The sequence below is a fragment of the Drosophila albomicans genome, chromosome 3, assembly GCF_009650485.2.
Source record: "Drosophila albomicans strain 15112-1751.03 chromosome 3, ASM965048v2, whole genome shotgun sequence".
NCBI classification, from domain to species: domain Eukaryota; kingdom Metazoa; phylum Arthropoda; class Insecta; order Diptera; family Drosophilidae; genus Drosophila; species Drosophila albomicans.
In genome coordinates, this window is record NC_047629.2 from 37,367,409 (window position 1) to 37,393,816 (window position 26,408).

At 41.3% G+C, this 26,408-nt stretch overlaps 3 protein-coding genes across 3 annotated transcripts; 1 reads left to right on the top strand and 2 right to left on the bottom strand.

Annotated features, from left to right (window-relative positions):
- The first annotated feature begins 1,127 nt into the window (after positions 1-1,127).
- LOC117569906 (gonadotropin-releasing hormone receptor) lies at positions 1,128-15,555 on the top strand. Its single transcript, XM_052005730.1, has 7 exons — positions 1,128-1,562; positions 5,124-6,177; positions 11,474-11,624; positions 12,665-12,697; positions 12,802-13,010; positions 13,970-14,121; positions 14,203-15,555. The coding sequence occupies exons 2-7, from the start codon at positions 5,326-5,328 to the stop codon at positions 14,651-14,653; spliced, it is 1,848 nt and encodes a 615-aa protein (XP_051861690.1). The 5' UTR covers positions 1,128-1,562; positions 5,124-5,325; the 3' UTR covers positions 14,654-15,555.
- Positions 15,556-16,917: 1,362 nt separating this feature from the next.
- Positions 16,918-17,642, bottom strand: LOC117568403 (U6 snRNA-associated Sm-like protein LSm2). The gene is made up of 3 exons (XM_034249037.2): positions 17,541-17,642; positions 17,413-17,480; positions 16,918-17,332 (listed from the first exon to the last, which is right to left on the bottom strand). Exons 1-3 carry the CDS (start codon positions 17,541-17,543, stop codon positions 17,116-17,118), a joined length of 288 nt encoding a protein of 95 aa, XP_034104928.1. The 5' UTR covers positions 17,544-17,642; the 3' UTR covers positions 16,918-17,115.
- A 598-nt stretch (positions 17,643-18,240) lies between these two features.
- On the bottom strand, positions 18,241-24,875 carry LOC117571760 (LIM homeobox transcription factor 1-alpha). Its single transcript, XM_034254117.2, has 3 exons — positions 24,062-24,875; positions 18,976-19,863; positions 18,241-18,913 (listed from the first exon to the last, which is right to left on the bottom strand). Exons 1-3 carry the CDS (start codon positions 24,684-24,686, stop codon positions 18,660-18,662), a joined length of 1,767 nt encoding a protein of 588 aa, XP_034110008.1. The 5' UTR covers positions 24,687-24,875; the 3' UTR covers positions 18,241-18,659.
- Between the last annotated feature and the right edge of the window lie 1,533 nt (positions 24,876-26,408).

Genomic DNA, 26,408 nt, shown 5'->3' on the forward strand with positions numbered 1-26,408 from the left:
TATCTGAGAATAGCGACGACTCATTTACTTCATAATTGAGACGCAAGTTGAATCATAAAAAGATAAATTCATTTGAGTCCCAATTCATTAAAATTATATTTGTACAATTTAAGATAAATTTCTACACATTCACCTCAAAAATATAAAATTGTTCATTAATTATTCTTCTTATATTTGTGTCTTCTAACGGTTTTCTTTAGCATGTGATATCAAGGTCATGATAAATCAAGGTCAAATGTGCAAAACTTTGATTTTCAAGCAAATTAATCAGTCAGGCTGTCATATTTGCTTTCCGCGGCCTGCAGAAAGGATCAAAGTCCGTGTGTTGGCAAACTCGCAATTCCCCAATGTTTTCGCAAAACATGATTGAGCCTCGAGCTATGCTTTTGGGCTAAGGGAAAGTAGATCAACAAATTTATTACACTCACCTGTCGAGTATTTTCACTCTTCAGCGCACATTAAGCGCTCTGTTTGTCTTGGCTGGATTTCGGTAATTAATTTGAATAAACAAGCATGTGAGAGACGAGGATTGTAGTATGCGAGTTGATGTAGCGCTTTAATTAGCTGACTAAAATATGTTTCTCTCAAACTAAACTAATGCCATAGCAACAACAAAAACAACAACAACTGTTGAAGTTATAGACAATTAAATAGTTTGCTTTGTTACGAAATGATTTGGAAAGAAAGCAAAGCAAAGCAATGCAAGGAAAAAGCAACTTATTGCCTGTCGCACACAACACAGAAGAGAGCTAACTTCTAGTGCTTAACAAGACAAGAATTCAACAGAGGCGAGTGAGTGGAATGCACGACAAAGCCAAGCAGTTAGTTTTGTCTAACAGGAAGTTTGACATTGAATGGCGAACAATGTGCTGGCGCTGGCACACTGTGCGTATACGTTATGATTGCCGAACATTGCCCTCTGGCTTTAAGAAAGCGCGCGCAAACATGTTGCATGTTCCATCCTCCATTGAGGTCGGACAGTTCCTGCAGCCTCTGCCGCACCACTGAACGAGACTTTATGAATGAAAAACTCGTCGCTAGCGAATCGTGCGACTCGTGTCGTGTTGTACGAACTTGTATGAACACGCAGAGTCTTTTGTCCGAGACTCGAGCACAGAGCAGAGCAGCGAAACAGTTCGCAACGAACAACTAAACTTAACGGAACGAAGCGGACGGAACGTGCCAGTTGCTGGAACTTGACGTGGGGCTGCGGTTGTGAGTTTCTGAACCACGGCAGATCAAATACTCGTCGTACTTATAATGAATATACCCCTCTTGGAGGTATCAAAGTGATACACGACAGTGACTTCGGGCAATTTTGAAATTGGCAGCAGTAGCAGCAACAGCAGCAACGGCAGCAAAAAAAAAGCAGAAGCTGAAACGAACCAAAGTGATAAGATAAGATTCGAAAAGTGCCAATAAAGAAAAAGAAAAGTGAAAGCCGTCAATAAATGTTGTGAATTTATTCAAATTTCGAGCAGTTCATTTTCTGAAGTGTTACAATTTAGCTGCGAAAATTGCAAGTGAAATAAAATTCATAATTACATTCAAGAGAATAAAATGTAAATATCATAAGGTCGTTTGATGTGTATGTATGTGTTAAACAATCTCGATAGCAATTTACCTAATGGCAGATATGAAAGAACATTACGTGTAATTAAAGACTAATCTTGTTCCTCTATTCTGGCGAATCGACTCTCGCAATCGCCTTCGCACTCGCACTCACAGTCCCTACTCTGCTTGTTGTGCTTATTAACTCAACTGTTAATAATAATTAAAAATAACAAATTATAGGAATACACACAGCAACAACAACCACAACAGCAGCATCGATAAAATATAAAAATTCTCGACCAAAAAACAAAGGCAAGTGGCTCAAAGGCTCGTCGGATTACCTATGAAATTGGCATTAAGAAGTAATTTGTGCACCTTTCGAATTTCGCTGGGTGGATAGCAGGTGGCAGGTGTGTGTGTGTGTAGCGAGCGTACTTAGCTAGTCAAAAATGGAATTCATATATGGATTCATATTCGCCTCGGGGCGGCCCACGCGAAGTTCAGCAAACAAAATTGTGCAAATAATTGAGAAAAAATTCCAAATAAATGTGCTTTGATACTCGAATGTCAAAAAATTGCGCTGCGAATTGATAGAAGCCTGCTGCTGTTTGCTGTTTCACAGTTTGGCGCTGCCAAAAAAAAAAATATATATTCGATACATATACACATATGCGTCTATTATGATATGTTAATATTTAAATTGAAAACACACGTCCAAGTTGATCTAACACCGGTAATACTTACTCAAGTTCATCATAAATTGCTCGCTCGCTGAAAAAGAGTACAGAAGCTGTTCAAGACAGAGACATGTGTTGGTGCTCGAGGCTTAACAACTGTGCAAATACTCGACTATTTCGGCTTAGACAAAGCCTAAGAAAGCTTCGAAAAAATGAATGTGTTATACAACAGACGATCAGAATACAATATGTATACACAAGCAAATAAATGGACTGGCTGAAACTTTGCGCCTTTTACGTATTCAGAGAGTGTTTCTGCCTGTCTGTGGCAGGTTCTTTGTTGTTTGCCAACAGACTCTTTTTGTCAGTGTACACGACACCAAAGCCATAGCACAGAACAGCACAGTACAGAAACAGATCTTTTTCTTTCTTTTCAGTTCACTTTTGCCTGAACTTTTTTAGAAATTTCGTTCTGCAATTAGGTAGAACAAATGGTGTTGTACTCGTAAATGAACTCAATTTCAGCAAATGAGCAAAGTTTTTGGAGGCAGGCAAAATATTTAGTAGACAATGGCAAAGTGAATTGACAAATATAAAGTTTTTGCTCTGACAATACCCTGTATTAAGTGATAGATGTTGATGTCTTTATTTTAATATAAATGAAAATATTTGATGTAATTTATAGACTATTTTTTTGTGGTTGATTGCGGCTATAATTCTCTCTCGCCTCACTCTACAGGGTATTATCAACCATTGATAGGCAGACAATGGCCATAATAATGCTCACCATTTGTAGAATATATATTGGGCCAAGAACAAAACGAAAAGCATGTTCGCGAGAGTGGCCAACAGATAATCATCATTTCAAATGGCCTGTGGCCAAACCATTAACAATGCCAATATCAATGTTGTTGATGCTGTTGATGTTGCTGTGGCCAATGTCAATGCCAACAATGGCCAACGGCGCGAAGGAAGAAAGTTTAAAAGCTGCGTTGTCTGCACAAAGAAACCACTTAAACAATTCGCATTGTCAATTTGAACAATTAAGTTGCGTATACGCCGCGTGGCTCACCTACAATCTATGTCCCAGCAGGAGCTAGAGCAATTCTGCGGTAGGCCCACAACTTTTCGACAATCTCGTGAAATATTTAGCATTATATGATGAGGCTAGCTGGCAATAATCACTCAAGAAGCACCACGCAAAGCATAAACAAGGGTCGTCTAGACGTTTTTCGGGTCAGGTCTCTTGAATTTTTGATACATCATATGCAAATCAATCAAAATAACTCGGGATGTCAGGCAGATGTGCAGTTTGGCAGTTTCGCTACTTTGCCGCTTTGTTGCCTTTGGGTGGCGATCAATCAAATACGCATTTGAGAATTAATCGCACTGATTAAGCAGCCAAAGAATTGAAAACTTTTACTGAGAGATATGCGGGTTCCTTCGAATTAGTGGGTGAATGAATAAATGGGCAATCAAAGCAATTTTCGCATATACTCGAAGCACACACATAAAATGACAAACTGGCGATTAAGCAGCAAACAGCAATTGCAAACCGGCAATCTGTCAATGCGATTGTTATTAATAATCGAACCGAGCAAATGAGCGAGTAATTGATCTTAGCTAGAGAGTTCAATTCAGTTCAGTTAATTACTGAATACTTGTTTAATTGAAACCTATGCTAACAATAATTACATGTGTTGACATTGTTATATTAAACATTCAATTTATTGTTGTCTTCTCCAATAAATCGCAAGCTTAGGGGGCTCAGCACATGTGGCGTATGCTTGATTTTCGGTTTGGTTTTGGACTCTGTTTGATTTCGTTGAACTGGTTTCATTGTTAACCCATTGTGCGACGCCACAGGCGAAATAACAATCTTAACCAAGCGTTCAATTTAATTTATGTTCATAAATTAATTTTGAAAATGAAATTTTATGGAATTTTACTTTGAACTTGCACTGCAAATCAGCAGCAGTCGCATAACAAACCGAATGACTGCCCAGTCTGGCCTAACAATGCCACTGACTTCAGTCGCAAGTCGACAGTCGGCAGTCGCATTATCCATTAAAGCTAATTTCGCAGGCTTTGTACTGAATTTAAGAGTATGCCAGTTTTAACATTCAGCGAGTGAGAAGGAGAGAGAGAGCGAAGGAGTGCGAGAGAGAGGCAAATGTGCTTTTGCTGTGGAATCGAGCGAATTTAATCCCGGCACTCGTGTAATTACGGAAGTCTAATTGTACTCGCATGGCAAAGGTCAATGGCGGGGGGCATCGATGTTGCAATGATACTTATTCAAATCGACTGCAACGATATCAAACAGTGCGGAAAATAAGGCCAATAGTGTGCAAATTGAAGCCGCGACTCATTTACATTTCTACCTGTGCATTTGCAATTGTTTTAATCGTTGAGCTTGTTAGCCAATCAGACAAGACAGATATCTGCTAATTAAACCACAACTAGTTAATTGCCAGCTCAATAGTTAAGCCATAAAGTTAGATTAAGTTTACTTGTTCGACTCAAGTTTTGACAACAGCTTTAAATCAACATAAAAGTTCCCGGGGAATTCGCTGATAAAAAGAGACACATAATTCGCTGTGAAATTTTTGGAAGTTGTGTTTAGAAAAGTTAACTAACTCATACTCGATAACTTTTGCATTCACAAATTATGTTCAATATTTGCTATACGTTCGCCTGCGATTCCCAGAAGTTCTAGCTATTTCAAGAACTTTTTACTTAACTCGTGTCTCCAATCAGTTGCTATCATAAATCAAAGAAAAAGAGATTTGTTTTAATACTCTCAGTGTTTGTTACTAAGCTACAAATATTTATTTCTCTCCCTCCCATAGCTGAAAAACAAAACTAATTGGATTATCTACTACTATATTGCAGGAAAAAGTGAAGTGAATATTTAACTGACAAGCAGCTTACCTCAGCATGGACTTTAACGAATTTACAAATTGAAGAAAAACCACAGATCATTTTCATGCCAACCAACATGCCAACCAGTTAATGTGTGCTGGCAACCACGAAACGAAACCACCCAGAAAATTCTAACGCTTGAATACGAAATTTCCAATCAAATCGCAAAACAATGGATGCTTTTGAGGATTCCAGCAATGGGCTGCAAAATTTGGCCAGCAATGACAGCACACTGGAACTGCTGGACAACAACTCTTTTAATGACACAGACTCACGCTGGTCCACAGTGGCGAACTTTACGCGACTATTCGCATCGGCCGCTAGGAAAGCTGCTCCCAAAATTGCCAACTTCACATTCGACATGCTGGACGTGGGCCTATCGCTGGCCACCGAAGCTACCGATGCAGTCACTGCACCCACTCCCATGTCAGTGCCAATAACAACCAGAGCCACCGAGACTGCTTTTGCCATCATGACCAACACACAGCTGAACGACTCGACGACGCTGGGACAACACATCACCGGAATGCATGACACATCGCCGCTCGCTGAGCAGGTGCCGGAGCATGTGATGGATCATGCTCCACAGCTGTCGCGATCGGGTCTGCTCAAGGTCTATGTGCTGGCCGTGATGGCGCTGTTCTCGCTGCTGGGCAACTTGCTGACCATATGGAATATCTACAAGACGCGCATCTCGCGTCGCAACTCTCGGCACACCTGGAGTGCCATCTACTCACTGATGTTTCATCTCTCGATTGCCGATGTGCTCGTCACGGGCTTCTGTCTGATTGGCGAGGCAGCCTGGTGCTATACGGTGCAGTGGCTGGCCAATGAACTCACCTGCAAGCTGGTGAAACTTTTTCAGATGTTCAGCTTGTATCTATCGACATATGTGCTCGTGTTGATTGGCGTCGATCGCTGGATTGCCGTCAAGTATCCGATGAAATCGCTGAACATGGCAAAGCGTTGCCATCGTCTGCTAGGGGGCACTTACATACTCTCGCTGGTGCTCAGTTTGCCTCAGGTAAGTGCTGTGCACTTTAGTTAATGCCAAAGTGGCACAAAGTGCGATGTGCATACGGTGAAATCAATTCAAATTGCTTTGTTTTTCCAAAGTTGAACAGTTGCCAAATTTCGGCAACAATTTGTCGCCTGCCATTAAGTCAAGACCCGGTCCGATGTCGATGTGGATGTCGATGCCTGGGGCCAGCTCCTCGTGCGTGCCGCAGTTGGCGTAATATGTTTGCTTTATGACACGCATACGCCCCGTTGTCCCGCTGCCCCGCTGGCTTGTGGCGATGTATCGTGTAGCGTGTGGCTGGTGGCGCGTGGCCTTTTGGCCCCCGTGGCAGCACGTAAATAGTCCTAAAAAGGCGTCGGTGCGTGCGCGGGCATTAAAAGTGATTGCTTTCTGCATAAGAGCTCACTAAACGCAGCATTCGATATTTGCCAACCTTTGCGATCTGCACGCCAAATAAACTTCTGTAGCTGCAAAAGGGTTGTTCACAAAAAAAAAAAAGAGAATGGAAGAAAGTGAGCGAGGTTCTTGAGCAGTTGTAAATGTTGCCGCTGACGACAGACATGAAATATTTATATTCCTGGCATATTTTCCAGCATTCTCAGTTGGCTTTGCGAGTTTCTTCTTCTACTACCGTATACTTATGTCCCACTTTCGCCCGCTGGAGGCTGCTTATCTGCTTGGCTGGCATCCTTTTGCCATTCGCCCTCGCCATCTTTAATCATAAAGGCAACACCCAACATTTGACCATTTTTTTCCGCTATAATCCTTTATTTTCACACGTTTATTGCATTATTTATGTGAGTGTTTTTCTGTTTGTGTGTGTGCAAGTGTGTTCCGTGTAGGTTTTTGTGTCCAAACGATTGTATACATATATAATTGAGTTGCCCTGCAGATTTATGGCCTAGCAGCAAACAATTTTAATAGTCTCTGCCTAGGGAGCGGCGGCTTACCGCGATTAACAGATTACTTTGCCAAGTGCCATTGACTTCATTAAAGGCTGACAATTTAATTTATTATTACACAACATAGCAATTGTCTTGTTTCTGCTACACTTGACTAGATGCTCTAAATGAAATGCCGTTGGTTTTATTCACGCAATTTCTATGCTCTATGTTAATCATCTCCCTTTTCGGTGGTTTTTCCGCGCTATTCAAAAATAGAAATTCAAATATTACAACAGCTGAATTAAGTCAAGACAGTAGCTTGCGTCAACAGTAGCTGAGATTGAATAGCTGAGAAGTGGCAAGGTTGATGACACTCGGCAGGGTTAACAACTACAACTTGAATAAATGAGAAATAAATACATTGCAAATGCATTGTATTAGACAATTTGCTAGAACGTTTGCAGATTAAAGCACTAAATTATCTGTCATTTGAATGTATGAAGTTGATTTGATGTAGACAGAGAGTTCTTTGGCACTTTCAGTGTCTGTGGGGAGCTCTTAAGCGGTATTCAATACAGCTTCCCTTCGGCATTGTTAGCAAAGGTTAAATTTATGCAAAATGTAACCTTTTCTGTCTCCTCTTTTGATTTCCGTTCGTTGCTGTCAGGCAATCTGCATATGGATGTGGATTTGAAATGTGGGATGTGGGCTGCTTTGATACATTTCCCACATTTGCACAACTTTGGGCAACTAGCTTATCATTTTTCTTCCTACAAAAAAAAAACTATTTCGCTGGCTTGCAGTTTTTCGGCAATTTGAATAGTTGCTGTGGGTAGCTCGTTTCCCATCCTTTTTGCATTAGCATATTGCTTGCATTAAGTACAGCAGTTAAGGCAAAAAGTTGCGCTGAAATGTATGCTACGTTTCCTTGTATAATTCAGCACATTTAATTACGCGAATCTGCGCAATTATGCGCATGGTTTAGATTTACCTGGCAGCACTCGGCTCCTTTGCTTATCTCTTATCAGCGCCTTCACTCACTTAAAAAGAGGATGGGCGATGATTGTGTTTGCATACGAGCATAATTAGGTTGCGCTGCTGTTGCTTGCGTGTTAATGTGGGGAGCGTGGCGTCGCTTCGCACGCATCGTGTTTCCTTGTCAACTTATTTATATAATAAAATAAATATTTAGAATAATTACGGTGTTATCTTGACTTGCTAAAAATAGACTTTGATAAAGCGTTTTTTCCAACGCAGTGAAAAATGGCAGAGAAAATATATTATTTTACTTTTATATTAAGCTATGAGTTTGTTATGTATTTGATTTAAAGAGGAGAGGAAATAAATAAATTTCTAACGTTGTTCTTTTTTCCGCGTATATATTTACATCCAATTTTAAAGAATAATAAATTGAAATTAAATGAACACTTTTGTATACATACATATGTTTGCAGGCAATATGCAATTTACTTTGCTTCAGCTTTGAAACTTTTCGCGCTCCACACACTGTTCTTTTTATCATGCGAAACTTTATCACTAACGGGCTTACAAAAATATTCATATTTTTTCAACAAGTGTGCGCACGTTTCTATGTGAAGAAATTCTTTTGTTTGGAGTGTGTTTGGGTTTTACAAATTGGACGCTGACCCTTTACATATTCGATTGCTCACTTTTTATAGCGAGCACTGCAATTCCTGGTATTGCTTCTGATAAAAAGCTTTGGTTTAGCCCTTTCCACAATGTAGACACGGATAACTATTAGCTATATTTCCACTAATCAGCGCTGTCAATTGCAGCTTCAATTTCAGATGTGCAGCCTTCTAAGTTAATTAGTTTCTGCTGACCACCAGCAAACGTGGCTTATTCCGTCTATTATAATTGCACCTTCAAATCGCTTCAAATCGCTTTAAGCAGCTCTTTAATCAACTGTACTTGAATAGCGCACCGGCTGCACTACTGCATGTAACTCACAAAATTGCACGCCTGTCAGCTAGCACAATTGGCTGCCAATTGCACGAGTTTCTTGCGTTTGCCAAGCTTTAGAAAGTTTACAAAATTCTAGGACTTGCAATCAGAAACTTGCTCTAACAATCAAAATTACATATACGTATTTCCAACGAAATTATGAAAGAGAAGTCTGGTTGAAAGGCAAGTTTTTTAAGCCACACTTTCTTTACTTTTGTTCGTTTTTCATGCCGCTTTGATGCATCCTTTGATTGCGCGCTACTCAGAAACGAGCTGCGAGGCTTGAGTCTTTAACAACGAAGTTCACTTGTTCGTTCTTTTACTATTCTGTTCACTTAATTACAGTGCAACAAGTTTCGAAAGTGAGAATGTCAGCGCCAATTAAAGGACCTTTTTGCAATTGTGTTGTAGCTAACAGCTCCTTTTGTTTTGCAACCTGACAGCTCAAGTTAAGAGTCCTCATAATGTTGTTGTTGCGGCGGCGTGTGTCTGTGGCCCCAAGGTGATACTTTGTTCATTTGGTTTTATCGAATATGCCACATAAAACTCATGCGGCATTTAAACGTGACACTTGAGTCACTTCAACTTCATTGGATGGTATGCTATTGGTTGCCATTTGATGCCATCGCTGCGATGTGATGCGAAGCGATTGCATAATTCGAAAACTTCATTCGCAATATTTGCCGCACATTTTTGCTTGAGCACTGAAGCACTCTTCAGTCGTCGCCGTCGCCTTGTCGATAATCAATAGCCATCGTATCAAATTCAATATACTCGTCCTGCTGCTGCTGCCTCACATGATGCCCCATGCTGCCGCTGCTGCTGCTGCTGTTGCTGTGTGTCGCAGCCTGTTCTCCATTTCACGCGTCTCAAATAATAAAACAAAATGAAAATTTACTTCCTTTGGCAATAAACAACAAATGTTGATCCCGTCCCAATGCGACTTCTTCTCTTCGTCTCTTCCACTCTTTGTTCTCCTTCTGTTTCTTGGCATTTGTACGTTTATATTATACTATGCAACAGTATTTTTCTCTCTCTCTCTTTGTGTGGCATGTGGCTGGTGCTGCTGGTGGCAAACCGAAATTCTTTTTCGCATTTTACGTTCTATGTTAAAAGTGAAATTCGAAAGCATTTCCTTTTATTGGGACACTTTCACTTTTGGCATAAACATGCTCACATTATTACGCACACACAGTCACACACACTCATACACACACAAACATATTCATACGCACATGTAGATGAACATACTTATTGTCGGATTGAGGATATAAACTTGACAAATTGTTCTGATAAGTGCACAAGTTTGAATGAAGTCTGGCATATTTCATTTTTCACAAAAATTCTTGTAGTACTATTGATGAAGGTTGTTCATGATTGAAAATGTGTTGGTGTCAAATCGATTTCCTCTTTTATTTGTAGTTAAACTTAATTAAAGTTTGCTAACATGATATTCTGAATTAGATCGTCGTATTTACCCTATTTTGCTGTGTAGCGTAGTTTTTTTTTATTTGTTTCTCCTTACGAGCAGTACAGTAACAATTCAATTGCTCGGAAGTTATAAATGTGAGAAATTAATAAAAATCAGTCTTAACACGTTGTGGGGTTATCCGTGGCCCTCGTTCTTCTCCATTTTAGTGCTTTAGTTTTACTACTTTGCGCTCAGCCAAGCATTTCAGATGTCTTTTGAGTCGCGCCATCTGTTGACACACACAGTGGCCCCCAAAAGTGGGCGACCGAGACTGAGACCGAGAAAAACTCATAAAATGTGCAAATGAAAGGACTTTTAATGTATTAGTTATAATCACAACTGTTCCTCGAGGGGTCAACAAGGACGACGACGATGACGACGACTTTGATTATGACCACAGCAGCACTTTAGCTAGATTTATCGACATCGTGCAGGGATATAACTCGAAGAGTTTTAGTGTGTTGCTGCAATGTGGAAGATATGTCGGAATAAAAATCCGCTTATTTCCAGTGGATTAAGTGCAGATTGTGGCTAATAAAGAGCAGCAGGTGATGTGTGTATACGATGCACTTTGCTCGACTTAAAAAGAATTTGCAATTGCAAAGGAGAAATTCGCTTGCCTAATGGAAACTTTCAATGTAGCAACAACAAAGCATTTCAAGATTGTTGCCAAGCTGCAGAGCTGGCAACTGTGATTACAATCAATAATCAAGCGAGCACTCATACACACTCGAACATTCATTCATTCACACACATTCATCCGGAGATACATTCAAGTCTGTAGATGGGGAAAACGCAACTTTAAACATTGGTTTCCTTTGACTCGTTTGTTGGGCCATTCAGCGGAACTGATAAACATATTCAATCAAATACTCGCTCACATGTTTGTAAACGAATTTAATCAAACTGCTTGTGTCATCCTTTTAACGCTTTCTCCCATTTCCTTCTCTCTTTCTCACACACATCTTTGCACCCGCAGTTCTTTATTTTCCATGTGGCACGCGGTCCTTTCGTCGAGGAGTTCTATCAGTGTGTGACTCACGGATTCTACACCGCAGACTGGCAGGAGCAGATGTATGCCACGTTCACGCTCGTCTTCACCTTCCTGCTGCCCCTTTGCATACTCTTTGGTAAGTTCTTTTGCATACTAAACTGAGCTAAGAGGTGACCAAGCGTATAAAAGCTACTGGCTCTAAAAATAAAACTAACCTTGCTTATTGTGGGACTGGGAAATACATTTAGTAGTTGGCACTAAAGAGAGCATAAGCTGGGGGTAACTGCATCTAAAAAACAACTTACAAATAATTGATTTTAATTACTTAAAAGAACATAACTCTTAGCTCTTAATGAAAGCATTATAAATGTATAGCAAATCCAGAAATAGTTTGGACATTTCTTGTATGTAGTATTGTTTTACTGGTTCACTTGTTTTTATGTTATTTTACTTATCATAAAAGATGAAATAAATAACAAATTTCTTTAAAGAAAGTAGCTTTCAGCTTTTGAAGTATTAATAACATATGAAGAATTTAATTTAAAAATCCTTCTTAACATTTTCTACAGAACTTTATAATTTTTGCTTTTATTTAGATTTAATGTTAAAGCTATGTAAAAAAGAAAACAAAACTCTTAAAAGACAAAGTTTTGACCTCTTGAAGAAATAATTACAAATGCCTAATATAATTTAGAAATACTTTTTACTTGCAGTACATTAAAATGTTTTTATTCATTTGTTTTTAGCTATATCCACAAAGAACAAATAAATAAGTAATTGTTAACTTTAATAACTTTCGAAGTACTATTTCAAAATGTCTAACTTAAATTAGAAATTCTTTATAGATGTTTGACTACAATTTACTTATTCCTTTTTACTATAAATTTATTAAATACTATTTAATTGAAGTTAAAATTGCTATAATATTCAATTTTAAATTAAGAGTCAGAGAACAAATTTTGTTGACTTTCATTGAAGCCATAAATAAATGAATTATTTATTATTTGCCAAAAATATTATTTTGTCACTTTATAATTGTTTTGGAATTATGCATCATAAAATTCATATACAAACCAATTTAATATACACTGTCTACCCTTAATCAAGTGTGGCTTTATATTGTGCATCCACGAACTATTTTATGTTTACTAATGCAAGCCAATTTAAATATTTCAGGCACCTACATGTCAACATTCCGCACCATTTCAAGTGAGTTTCCAGCAATTCGTTGCTCTCGGAACGCAGCTGCATAGTTAACATAACATTCCTCTCTCCCTCTATTTTTTGTTGTTGTTTATTCTTGTGTATCGCAGGCAGCGAAAAAATGTTCCAGGGCTCGAAGCTGGCCAACTACTCGACAACGAAACAGCTGCCGACGCAGACGAACCGTCAGCGCTTGATACACAAAGCGAAAATGAAATCATTGCGCATCTCTGTGGTCATCATCATAGCCTTCCTCATTTGCTGGACACCCTACTACGTCATGATGATTATCTTCATGTTCTGGAATCCAGATAAAAGGGCAAGTATGCTAAGATTGCGTGGGCGCACAGCCAGCCAGCTTTTCTAGTAGACCACGGCTCATAGACCTTTTGGCCCGTTAGACCCATGCGCGTGGGCGAGGAGCGTTCAATGTCGTTTACAACATAGGCGCAAGTGCCAATTTAAAAGGGTTGTTATTCTTCTAGATTTCGCCCTAATGCTTCCCATTCCTGTTCCTTAGATTGGCCTCGTGTGCGAGACATAAAGCGCATTCATTGGATGAAGAAATTCGTTGAGTTTCTTATATCAATTGTGCAACTGAAGTTTCACTTTTGGTTATATATTTAGTCAGCGCAGTTACTTTAAATACTCCCTCTGTAGGGGGGTAAACAGAAACATTTAACATTTAGGTGTAACTTTTTTAGGAGCACATCAATCAGAGGCAGCGCCATGCTGTGAATCGTGGTGGGGGAACTCGGTGATTCCCCTTTGTTGTTTTGTTTGACGTGTCTAATATTACGGCTTGTGTCGGCTGTAAAATGAGCATATACTCTAACCCACACTCCGACTAAGCGAAGATAAGTGAGGAGAAAGGGGAATTGAATCAGTTGGCAGCTGTTCGCTAAATCCTTTTTACGGCTGGAATCTTTTCTTTTCTTCTCCCTTTTTTGTGTGTTTATTTTAGCGGGTCAAAGCGCTTTTCTTTTTGGGAGTGTGAGTGGGGAAGCACATAAGAATTATTTCTTATGGCAATTTTTTAATTAATGGCAGCACTCCATCCACCCACATTACATTGTTGACTTGGTTACGCACAGAGAGAGAGAGCTTTGGGCCTGAAATTGCCATTGCTAGCAGATAATGAAAATCCACACAAAAAGGTAGCGAAACGAAATGGCGACTCAAGCTGCGGCACACAAAAACTAAGCCACAAAGAAAGAAAGAATGAAATATATTGGGTAGGACTTGAAATTAATTTGAATTTTACTGGATTATTTGCAGCTGGGCGATGAATTGCAGGATGCCATCTTCTTCTTTGGCATGTCGAACAGCCTCGTTAACCCGCTCATCTATGGCGCCTTTCATCTCTGCCCCGGCAAGGGCAACAAATCCGGCACTGGCGGCGGCAACAACAACGCCTACAGTCTAAACAGGTACTACATACACACACAGAAGGAGGCGCACTTTACAACCACAATTACTTCACACACTCCCACTATTTATATCCTTCGCAGAGGTGACTCGCAACGCACTCCCTCGATGCTGACAGCGGTGACCCAGGTGGATGCTGCTGGAGGCAGTGCACGGCAAATGCGAACCTTTCGCCAGCAGAGCTATTATCGCAGCTCGAGCAACGGAGCGGGCGGTGCACCGTTCAAGGAGCAGGTGGGACTGCTGCAGGTGGGCAACACGGTGACGCCACAGCTGATGAGGAAGAGCTCGTCGGTGCGCAGCCCACATCCCAATCACAGTGCAGCGATTGTGGCTCGGCACTCGGGTGCATGCTTGAGGGAGCAGCAGCAGTTGCTGCTGCAGACGCCGCCGCCGTCGACGCTGGTGCTCAACTATGATAGTCAGCGTGGGGGCGTCGGTGTGGGCGTGGCCAATGGGCTGAAACTGATGACGGGTGGCGGCGGTGGCCTCGGTGGCATGGGACTCAACGATGAGCACGTGTCGAGTGTGTGAGCAGAGCTGGCGGCGATGGTGGCGGTCGAGGCAGGAGTGGGTGCAATGATGCGTGTGGCAGAGGATGAATGCTCGTGCTGCCGCTGCCTGAGCCAGGAACTAGTGCGACGCCAGCAGGGACTCGTAGAGACACCCAACATGGTAAAACACTAAAAAATTGCAGAGGTTGTTTTTCGTTTGTGTTTGATTGTTTGTGGGAAGCGATGATCAGATCATCGAAGCGCATAACATTTGATTAGTGCAACTAATTGAGAATTAAGTCTTTGAGAACACTGTTCGTGTGCTTAGTGTTAGTTTGTAAATGTAATTGTAATTTTTTTTAGACTTTAACGTGTAGTGCGATAGATCGCAGTTGAATCCTAAATGTGTGTATGTGTAGGCAGCAAAATTAATTGTAATGAAAATTGCCGATTACAGAGAGTCTAGAGCAATCTACACAGGTTAATTACTTTGAGTAAATCCCGCCCTCTTCCTACTTAAGCAACTCGTACTTAACTTTTATACCCAATATAATATGTGTGCCGTACACACTGCGTATACTTACTTTGCCATTTGCCAAAGTGAATGTCCATGATGAAGGAAATCGAGTTGACAACACGTGAGCAAATGTCTTGGGCACTTTCAATGAATTTCAAATTCAATTCAAATACCAAATTGTACACGATTTGTAAATAAATGAATAATTAACTAACACAACACAATACTTCTATGCTTGCTTGTAACCAACACACACACACGTTCACAAGTACCATATAAGATTTATGTATTTGTGTGGGTGTGTGTGCTTGGACTCATCCTATGTATGTACTATATTTCGTAGATTTAAGGATAATCTCTGTAAAATTTGTATAGTTTATTTTTTAATAAAAACTGAATGAGCATTGCAAAAAAAGAAGAGAAAAAACGTAGAATTTACGACGCAACTTTTACGCACCACGCACAAAACTCAACATGTTGATGAACTACCGTCAACAAATGCCTATTGGCCTATGCATCGTAAATCCGGCATGGCTCAAACCCCGAGCACATTATACTTTTTATGCACGGCACCATCGACCAAAAAAGAGACACCGCTACATATTTTTTTACAACTGGCAAAGTTCGTGTTCAAATGCAAAACAAAACGAGGCCCAAAACGGCGCCCAAATATGTGCTACACATTTTTTTGTTTTGCGTTCGGCTGCTGCGCAACCAATTTACCAAAATAATGGAAAACGTGAATGGCCCAACGCGGCAAGGGGAGTGAAGGAAGAGCCACACTTGATGCTTAATACTTGACCGAAGTCGCTTTTTATTCGCGAGCAGTTTTGAAGGCGCGCCAGGAGGTCGATTCAAACTGCCCCAAAAGTGACCACGTTCGTGCCCCATCGTTACTCTCGCCCCTGCAGCCCCTTGTCACAATTATGCGCAGTCAGACGACCAGCGAACTGAGTGACACGTTCATCATTTTGGTGGCTGGCTGGGGGCACATGATTGTGCAGCAAAAGTAATTCCCAAAATGGGCATTTCTTTTGGTATTTAGAAAGTGCTGCCGCCTCCTTGACAATTGTAAATACGTGAATTTAAATTTAAATGCCATAAAGTGTTCAGCCTAAATGTGCGACTCTCGATTCCTGGCTCTCTCTTTTATTATGCAATACTCTGACATAGGTGCACGTCCTTTGCTGAGAAACAACAAAACAAATTCGGGGAGCCTCTTTACGAGCACTTTGAATACATATTGTACTTGCCATTGCTTAAAATTAAACGTATTCCGCTTGCCTACCCTGTTTTAATGATGATTCAATGCCAGAGGTCAAAGTGGAGTCGTTGTTGTTGATGTTGATGTCCTGGCTGCCTGTTCAACGACGTGTAACTGATCAAATGTAATAATAATAAAAATCTGCGGCATATAAAAATAGAATCGCTTCATAGACGTCTCGAAAGTCCTCAACTATTCCCTGCTACAATAATTTATGTGTATGTGACTCTAGAAATGCCTTTGACCTACATACATTTGATTTTGTTGTTGCTTCCATTAGTCGACGACCGCCTTTTATGATAAGTAGCATTCACAAACGATTAATGCTATTCAAGCGTAGACCTATAATGATTTGGCATCGCATCAAAACAAAAACATAAAAATAGACATGCAGACATCATATGTAGCTCCTAGGGATCCTTTTACTTGTGGCTGTCCATAGTGACTCATCAGAAATTTATGAGCCGTAATACGTTCAATGATAAATGGATTGCATTTGCTTCAATTATACAAAAAGCTCTCATTTGATTTTCATCTTTTCAATCGAATTTTCTTGGCTGGCTTTAACAGATTGGTTCACTTAGACGTAGTTTACACATTGTACTACTACATTGCTAAGTATAAACATTATTTCTTGAACGTACGTTTTGGAATTCGGCTTAAATTACATTAAAAATGCGTTGACGAGGAGTCCATTTCATCACTTCATCCAACTTCATCACTATCTCGTGCTCACCACGGCTTCCTTGCGCGCCGCATCTTGCAGTAGTTGCGTATCCACCTCGTCGCCGGGCAGCTGCACATATCTCACCACAGAGCCGCGAATGAAGCAGTTCTTGACGCTCAGCATATGCGGATATTTGTCTGGATCTGTGACACTGATGTCTGTCAGCTTAATGTTGAGATACTGGTCCACCGAGTGCAGCGTGCCGCAAATGCTGCAAGAATTGTAAACGTTTACATTGTAATTGTAGATTTTACGGCTTTAGCACGCGCCAAAAGCGTCGCACACACTCACCTGAGGTCATTTTTCAACTCAACCACGACTTCCTTGCCCACGAGGGATTTAAAGAATGAATAAAAGAGCTGCATGGTAACCACAATTAGATATGAAACACCAGTTTTGTTTATTTATTGCTTGCTTACCATCACAAATCAAAGGTTTCCTACTGTTTCATTAAAATTGTTTATTTCTTGAGCTGCAACTCTAGACAGTGTGACCACATCATGAATTTTAAAATATACCATGTTACTGCGCAAAAAATATACCAATCTATTGCTATCTGCAATTTTGCCTTTCGTATGAATGAAAAACTATCAATATATAAACTGCAATAATATTACGGCAAAAAAAACTTTACAATGTAATGCAACAATTTTGAGGGCTACACAATATTAAATCAGCTGTTTTGTACGCTTAAAACTATACCAGGGCTGCAGCGAAGAACGTTGTTGGATAATTCACAACTGCTTGTGAGGAGCAATATGGCGCCATCTATTGTTAAGTAGATGGCAACTAGCGCAGAATTCACCACACGTGAAGTTGGCTGCGCGCACTTTTGCGACTCTGGTGAAATTGCCTCATTTAAATTTGAAAATTACTGCTGCAATTTGATATTCTTCATAAAGCTGCAGCCAAAAAGCAATACGTCATTAAAATCTGTGAACGTTTGGCACAGATTTTAGCTTACAGCTTTCAGAAAAGCTTTGTGATATAAATATCAAATCCCTAATTCATTTTATTAATCATGAATGGAAGGGAGATATTTCGACCATTAAGAATGGCGGCTTATATCCATTTTTACCCCTTTCAGTAAAACACACAAGAAATGCACTTGCTAATACATAATTTAATGACTGTTTTTTCTTTTTTAATTTAAGTTACATTTTTATAACAATTGTTTTGGGTCTAAAACTATATACAAACATAGGCTCATGTGGATTTAACCTTTGGTAGTGCTACTTACTCAGTTCAAACTAACAATATATCTCGTACATACTGTGTGTGCATTACATCTCGTTTATATCGAGCTAATGCACGTAATGCGAATTCCCTTAAAAACTTCGTTTAGCTTAAAAATCACAATTTATATATATATTTTTTTTGGTTTTTGTTTTTTTTGTTTTCTTGTTCTTAAAATCGCTCAACTTTTCATGTTGCATGTTGCCGAATGTTCAAACTGACGTTGTGACGCTCTAAACACTAATAAATTCGTATAGACTACGAGATGCCGATGCCAGCAAAGAAATGCAATGTGCTGCTGCTTAATGATCGGAGCTAAAGTACGAGTTCTGCATGAGATACAGCTTGTCGATGGGATTGATAAGGCTCGTGTTCAGATTGGCCAGCATATCGTGCGGATTCGAATGTTGATTGTGATTCCCCGACGAGCTGGTCGATTGCAGTTCCAAATTGTTCAGCGACAGCGAATCGGCATCATCATCTAGCTGATCAAAGTTGCTTCCATCGAGTGATAGATCTGAGCTGCAGAAGCTGTCATTCGAATTGGCTGGATAGTCTAGAAATAGAGAAGAAGGATTAGTTTCTACACAAAGAAAGAGTTCAGTCTTTAGTACTTACCATCGGGTGAGAAGGGCAAGTTGGGATTCAGTGGCTGGCTGGCAAAGGCGCTGTCCATGCCACCCAAGAAGCTCACATTGTCTACGCCAAGCTCCTGCTTGACGCACTTCTCCTCCTTCTCGCTGGCATCCTTGTCATCGGAGGCACTTGCGCTTCCATTTCCATTGCCGCCACGTCCATTGCCCGATGCACCGGATGAGCTGCCATTCTGCTTCGCCTTGCGCTGTATCTTCTTCATCTTGGCCCGCTGATTTTGGAACCAAACCTGCACCACACGCACCGACAGTCCCGTGTCCTTGGCCAGCGCCTCGCGCACCTTGCGGCACGGTTTCGGTGACTGATCAAACGAGGCCTTGAACTGTTTGCGCTGCTGCGACGTCAGAATGGTACGTGGTCGCTTGGGACCACGTCTGCCATCGCGTGGCCGAAGCAAATCCTCCTCATCCAGGCCCACAAAGCCGCAATGTTGTGCCGCAGCTGCCGCTAGAAACATCTCCTTCTCGAGGTCATGGCGAAAGCAGAAGAGCTGCCCATCCCGCAGCATGAACTGCTCGCCCTTCTGCAGCGGTAGCCGGCAGGCATAGCACACGAAGCAGGGCAAATGGAATACGTAGTTGGGTATGGGGCGCATGACCAGCTCCTGGGGCAAAATGGCGTGACAACAGGCGGCACATTTGACACCAAACAGTCGATCGTAGTCCAGTTTGCAATAGAGCTTCGAGTTGCGCACGTAGCACGTGTGATGCAGTTGCATGCCACAGTAGCAGCAAGCGAGGCATTGTTCATGCCAATTGGCATCGCCCACATTCATCAGATAGCGATCATGGATCTTCTGTCCGCAACCCTCACACAGTTCATAGTTCTTCTCGCACTTGATGTGGCCCACTTCTACAAAAAAAAAAGAGAAAAAGAGAATGGATTAGTAAACGTTGCAACATGTGTGGCATGTGTGAAGAGTCGCAAAATATGCTGTTGTTGTTTTTGTTGTCTGTCGCTGTTTTTGCCACAGAGCTTACGAAATTATCTGTCGCCGTGTGTAACAGCTTGTATTGATAGCTCCTTGATGCGTAATTGAAACGTAAAGTTCGCAGTGCCAGACTGACTGACTGCTCGACTAATCTCTGCACACACTCCACTCCACACTCCAACAGACACACACATACAACACACACATACTCGCTGAAGAGTTTTGTAAAGCAGTCATAAAAAGTAGTACCCCGAAAATATGGGCAAAAGCTGCAGTAAACATAAAAAATATATATGACGACCACGACGACGATGAGAATTGGTTGGCAGCAACTGAAAAATGACTGCTGCCTGTTTTGGGGGGAAGGAGAAAGAAGAGAGGGAGTGAGAAGTGAGTCGTTATATGACTGCTGGCAGAAAAATGTACATGATTTATGGCTGCCACAATAGCGAGGGAGTCGCGCTGACTGCCGTTAGAGCTAAGCGAAACAGCTTAAACCCCATACACAAAGTGCTGTTCATGGGCGTCAGTATGTGTATGGGCGTGGCTAAAAGCTGCTGGCTCTATGTGTGTTAAGCCAGTGCAGCGTAAAAGTTGACAATGGCAGCAGCAGCATCAACATCAACGCGTTGCGCGATGCGCCCCAAAAAGTATGCTACAAAAAAGCAAAGCTAAGTTTGCGTGTTCTCTTTGAGTGTGTGTGTGGGTGTATGGGTGTGAGAGTGTGTTGGTGTATTGCAGTCTGCAATCGCATTGCAGCTAACAGTTTTTTTTTGCTGCGCAGGGGTCTAAGGATCATTTGATAAGTCTTGTTTTGAAGTTGAAATAGCAGCCACATTTTTTTGGGTTTTTTAGTTGTAGTTGCATTGTCCTGTGTCCTGCGTCTATTGTGAATGCGTTATTGTGGCACAGTATCAAAGCGTTTGCTGCTATCCATTTACACTACGCTTTGTGTAATCTAATCGAAATTTATGGCATTGGGGCTGCAGTTTTATGAAGACTCTTTTTTTTGTCTATTTTGCTGCAGTCATTGGCAACGCTCCACACAAAAGGACAAAGTCAGCGAAGGGTGTGAGTGAGTGTGAATCAGCTTGCGCAGTTGGAGTGTGATAATTTTGAAATATGTATTTGCGTTGTTTTGCTCGTTTTGCTCGAATTCAATTCAGCAGCAACCAAATAACACAGAAGTCGCTGCACAGAAGTGTGTGCTGATTGATAATCAGCTGAAAAAAAAAACAAAAACAGCAATGTTGAATGGCAAACTGAACACAACAAGTGCGGCGGCACACACACTCATGTCAGTCACGACAAAAAATCGTCAAATAGTCCGATTAAACAGCAGATAATTCCAAAATCAACTAAAACTCGACTCGATAAAACTCTTGCGGACAAACTATAAAATACAACCAGATAATGGGACAAAACAGCGCTGTCTGCTGTTATCAACACACAACAGAATACAACGCCTTATCGTGTGCTTATCAATGGACGACGACGACGCTCTCTCTGATTAGCAACATTATTCAGCACTCCCTTCACCGCGAAACACCTCAACACGACATCCCACGCTTTATAGCGCATTTATTGACACATTGACAGGCAAGCGCAGGTCTATGAAGATAAATTGACAGGCAGCCGAAAAAGTTGTGGCATAAATTTCAGTCCCTCCCCCTCGCTCCAGTCCCTGCTCTTTGCTGCCACGGAGATTTCAGAGAGATGACAGAATCGTGATGGGAAGGCTTTAATTACAGCGACGATGTCGACGCGATGGACGCAATTTAAAGGCGAAAGTGACAATATAGCATTGCATATGGCACATGCACAGTTTCACCTTCGATTGACTGACTAACTAAATATTTATCACACACATACAACGAACAAATTTAGCAGAGAGAACTGTGTGTGTGTGTGAGATATCCTGAGTGTGTTCATTTCCCGAATGCAATGCCTTCAAAATTCCTTATTTGCAGTTTGGCTTTTTGGATTTTGGCGTTGAATTCGAATTCGAATTCAAATTCAAATCATACTCAAGTAAAGTGTTTGGCAAGCTGAGACGATAAATGCTAGTGCAAACTCAAACTCAAACTAAAACTGAAAAGGAAACGGAAACTATTTGCTGCCATTTTGGCCATTAATAGATATTTCATATGCAAATACAGCAAGCGAGCGAGAGCTATAAAGCTTCACTTCCAAAGCGCTCAACCTGTGGTTGTTCTGCGTGTGTGTGTGGGAGTGTGGCGAAATATTTGCGTGCTTGACAGAGCTCGCCCCAGTCCGGGGTTCGGGGTGCGGGGTTTGGGGCTCGGGTTGCTGGGTTCTGGGCTCCGGGTTCGCATATGCATCACACATTGTTTGCACACTTTGCATTTTGGCCAGAAATTTCGTAAAGTTTGCTAGCAACACTTTCGTTGCAGCTGCTAAAAACCGTTGCCTACTTTCCGGCTGCATGCAGTCTGAGTGTGGGTGTGTGAGTGTGTGTTGGTGTGTGGGTGTGTGTGGGCTTATATGTGTGTGTGCTGCTCTGCTCTTTTGCCTGCCTTTAATCGCCTTTTATTGGTGTGCCAGTTGGGTTCATTGTCAAAATTATTTTGTGGTCAACTTGTGTTCATATTTTTGGCCAAATACTATTCATGCGAATGCAAGAGTGCGTTTACGAATGCAAATGTGAGTACTCGATTCTTCTGCCTTTCCGTCGGCAAAAATTCCATAATTTATACTGAGCTTATTCGACTGCAAATCAATTGAAATTTATTTGGTCGACTTTTTGGCCACAGTTTTTGGCTTTAATTGCATGCTCTATGCGAAAGTCAAACAAATTGCGTACAGCTGCATAATTGATGTTTATTTTACGGCAGCAGTTTATTTGCCATAAACATAACAAATCAGTTGTCAAAACTTTTGCAGGAAAAATGTTAAATGTTACTCAGCGAAAGATTTGAAGACAATAGGATTAAATATTTCCGAAACTCAAATAGAATTTAATTGTTCGATACATTGAGAAGAAAACAAAAATTTGTCATAAAATATATTTCTGAATAATAGTTAAAAAATTCACAAGAGAATTTTAAAGTGGCCCGAAATAAATTTTATTTATGTTGAACAATAAATATAATGAGTATCACAACTAAACAACGAGCCATGTAAACAAATTTTATGGTATTAAAAAGTCCTCAAAATTAACAAAAGCTATATTTTTATATAATAAAAATAAATATTATATTTTAAAATAAAATCTTTGTAATTACACAAAAAACTAAAATTTTATTTATATTTAATAATAAAATATTTGTAGTAATGCAAAAATATAATATTTTTTTTACAAATATACAATTTTGATTTATTACAAATATAATAATATTTAATATTTTTATTTCATTAAATTATTATTAAATCTTGTAATTTGTTAATATGTAATCTAAAATTTTTAGTGGTGATATTTTGAAAAAAAAACGTGAAAACGTGTCAACTAAATTGTTCATATCTAGTTTCACCTAAAAACATTTATCAAATTGAATGCAAGTATATGGCAAAAAATCAATAAAGTACAACCTTTTTAAAATACTGCTATGCTATTAAATAAAATTCGAAATTCAATTCGAATAAATATCTCTTATTTATAAACAAATATTTATCAACTTCTCTCACGCAAATCAAGCCACAATTGCCTCAAGTCATTATCAAAATATTCAGCTCAAGAAACATTGCACTGTTGAGTGCCCCGCAGCGAAATTAAAGTAGCAGAAGCGAAGGTAGCTTGCCACATTAGCGGTAAATTCGGCATGAAGCCCCAAAACCTAGAATATCACACGCAAATTGCAAAAATAATTTGGGCCAACTTTAAGGGGGCAGCAACCGTAGCAGCAGCAACACGATGCAAACTAGCCGTAAGTCCTGGCGATGTGCCTTTCCCCCGGCCCCTCTCGATTCACGGTAAGGACTACGGACGTCGCAGGCCGCACGCACACACAACTATGCCAAAAACGAAAAACGTGGAAGCCCCAGAAACGGAAAGGAAAGGAAAGGAAAGGCAAGCAATGGGAGCGAGGGCGGCGAGAGGGGAGCGAAGTGTGTAGCCGGTAAATGCCTCAACTGCCGGTGCAAAATACTTTTGGAACATACCTGTGCGTCCACTGCAATCAGCAGACAATTTCGATGCCGATGCTGATGCCGAAGCCGATGCTGACGTCGCTGTCGCCGTCGTTGCCGTGGCTCCAACTCCGGGCGCCGCTGCCGATGCTGCTGCTGATGCTGCTGTTGATGATGTTGGGGCAGAGACTGCTGCTGTTGCCGTTCCTGCGGCAGCAGCAGCTGTTAATGTGTTGCAGGCAGAGTTTTGGTTCTTGTTGCTGTTGTTATTGTTGTTGTTGTTGTTACTGTTGCTGGGACTGAGACTGTGATTGTGACTGAGACTCAGACTATGACCTGTGGGCGTTGGGCAGCTGTTAATTGGCGCTGGCGAGACCGCGTGTTGATGTTGTTGCTGCTGCTGCTGCTGCGAGGAAATTACAGCAGCCGTTAATGAAGCTGTTGCTATCGAATTGTTGTTTCCGGCAATGTTGCTGTTGCTGTTGTTGTTATTGTGATTGCTGTTGGACAAGCAGGCGGATGTCATGTTGCTGTTTACATTGGCGCCCGTTGCACTCGGACTGTCCAGGAAACGTGCACCGCCATGATTCTGTTGCAGCGAATACAAACTGCTACCGACTTGATTCAGGTTCGTGGGCATTGGATAAAACTCCAACATTGTATTGACACAATTTTAGGCACAATTTCACTGTTTGCGTCGAGTTCAGTTTATTTTTCTTTGAGTTCAAATATTCACGCTTAAACACGTTACGATATACAAAAATGACGAGCACGGTTTTAAAGACGATTTCGGTTTTGTTTTTAAGGGAATTGATTTCAAAGCGCGCTGACAACCAGCTGAGTCCGCTGTCAGTTTGCGTGTGATCGAACAATCAGCGAAATCAAAGCATTTCACTTTGCCTCGACTGCCAGACCAGCACACAAAAAAAGTCCCAGTCTCGAAATGTACCCCCGCACACACACACACACACACACACACAAGCCCATACACATACGATATGTGTACTCTTTCACTCACCCTTTGTGTGCACTGCGCCTGCGCATGTTTACAAAAGCAAACGGCAACAACAACGCGTCAACTGAATGACAAAATTTCCCACTTGGGGTTGCATGTGTGCATTGAGGCGCCGTTGCTGCTGCTTCTGCTTTCTGCTGCTGCTGCTGGCTGTCAACCACCAGAGCAAAGAGCGCATGTCTCAAGTGATTATTAGCAGCGAGGGAAATTTACTCATGCGTAATTTCCCATTGCCTGCTGTGGCCACACCTCAGCTCTGCGCTCATTGGCTGCCCAGCTTCCCCGGCAACCATTTTTGCCCATTGCGCATGTGCTCGAAGGGGAACTGCAGGCTAAAAGTCGCAGTTGTCATCGGCATGGCATCGAGACTTTGAAGTTTACTTGTTTTTTTGTATTTTTTTTTTGTGTGTGTCGTCTTTGGCATAAATTTGAGGCAAAGTTGCCAGTTGCTTTGTTGGGCTGCTGGCAAGGGGGCGCCGTTTGTCCTTTGCCATTTGCCGTTGCCGTTGTCGTTTGTCGCTTCGACTTTTGGCGTGTTCGCTGCACGCTGAAATGGATGTCAGCGGCCATTTCTTATGGCAAGTATTTGCTGTTGCGGCTGCTGCTCGCGGCGGCCTTGCTTTGCCTTCTCTCGCTGCTTTCTTTTTTTTTGTGCATTTCGCTTTGCTTGCTACTTTTTGTGGCAACTCCTCGGCTGCAGTGCAGTCGCCTCTGCTTGCCCCCTGGAGCAGTTGACAGTTGCCAGTTGCCCCCGGCAGTTGAAACTGGTCAACGACAAGGACACAAAGCACAGATTCGTTACTCTCCACTGCTCCACCTCTTGCAACACGCCCACTTCGCCCACAAACACAAACACAACGCACACACACAAGCAACGCTGAGCCAGGGAAAAAAGGCCGTGCAGCAAAAAGATGCTGAGCTGAGTAGGCGGAAGCTGGAAAGACAAACCAAACATGGCGCTGGGTATAAAAGTTTTGGTGCTACTTCTGCTGCCTTTGCATTGGCTTTAGCTTTGGCTTTGGCTTTGGCTACGTCTTTGGCATCGGCAACAATCTCTATTGTTGTTGTTGTTGTTGTTCTTGTTGGCTTTGGGCCCGGTTTCTACCACTGCCACTTCTAGTGGTGCTGCTGATGCTTGTGCTGGATTTTTTGTTGTTGCTCTTCTTTTGTCTCATGCTTTTGGCAACTTCTTGTTGGCTTTTGGCTTAAGACTGGGCTTTAGCTTCGGCGATTTTGCACAAAACTTTACTTCAGTTGTTCTTGTTCCTGTTCCTGGTCTCTGCTGTTGCTGTTGATGCTGATGCTCTTGTTATTGTTCGCCTAACTGCTGCCAAGAAACTGTTGATGCCGATGATTCCGGCTGCC

Excerpts from the sequence above, each read along its gene's own strand:
- LOC117571760 (XM_034254117.2), bottom strand. The coding sequence starts at position 24,686 with ATGTTGGAGTTTTATCCAATGCCCACGAACCTGAATCAAGTCGGTAGC. Across the intron at positions 19,864-24,061 it reads TGATTGCAGTGGACGCACAG|AAGTGGGCCACATCAAGTGC; the intron begins GTATGTTCCAAA and ends TTTTTTTTGTAG. Across the intron at positions 18,914-18,975 it reads CTTGCCCTTCTCACCCGATG|ACTATCCAGCCAATTCGAAT; the intron begins GTAAGTACTAAA and ends CTCTATTTCTAG.
- LOC117569906 (XM_052005730.1), top strand. The coding sequence starts at position 5,326 with ATGGATGCTTTTGAGGATTCCAGCAATGGGCTGCAAAATTTGGCCAGC. Across the intron at positions 6,178-11,473 it reads TGGTGCTCAGTTTGCCTCAG|TTCTTTATTTTCCATGTGGC; the intron begins GTAAGTGCTGTG and ends TTGCACCCGCAG. Across the intron at positions 12,698-12,801 it reads AACATTCCGCACCATTTCAA|GCAGCGAAAAAATGTTCCAG; the intron begins GTGAGTTTCCAG and ends TGTGTATCGCAG.
- LOC117568403 (XM_034249037.2), bottom strand. Across the intron at positions 17,333-17,412 it reads GAGTTGAAAAATGACCTCAG|CATTTGCGGCACGCTGCACT; the intron begins GTGAGTGTGTGC and ends CAATTCTTGCAG.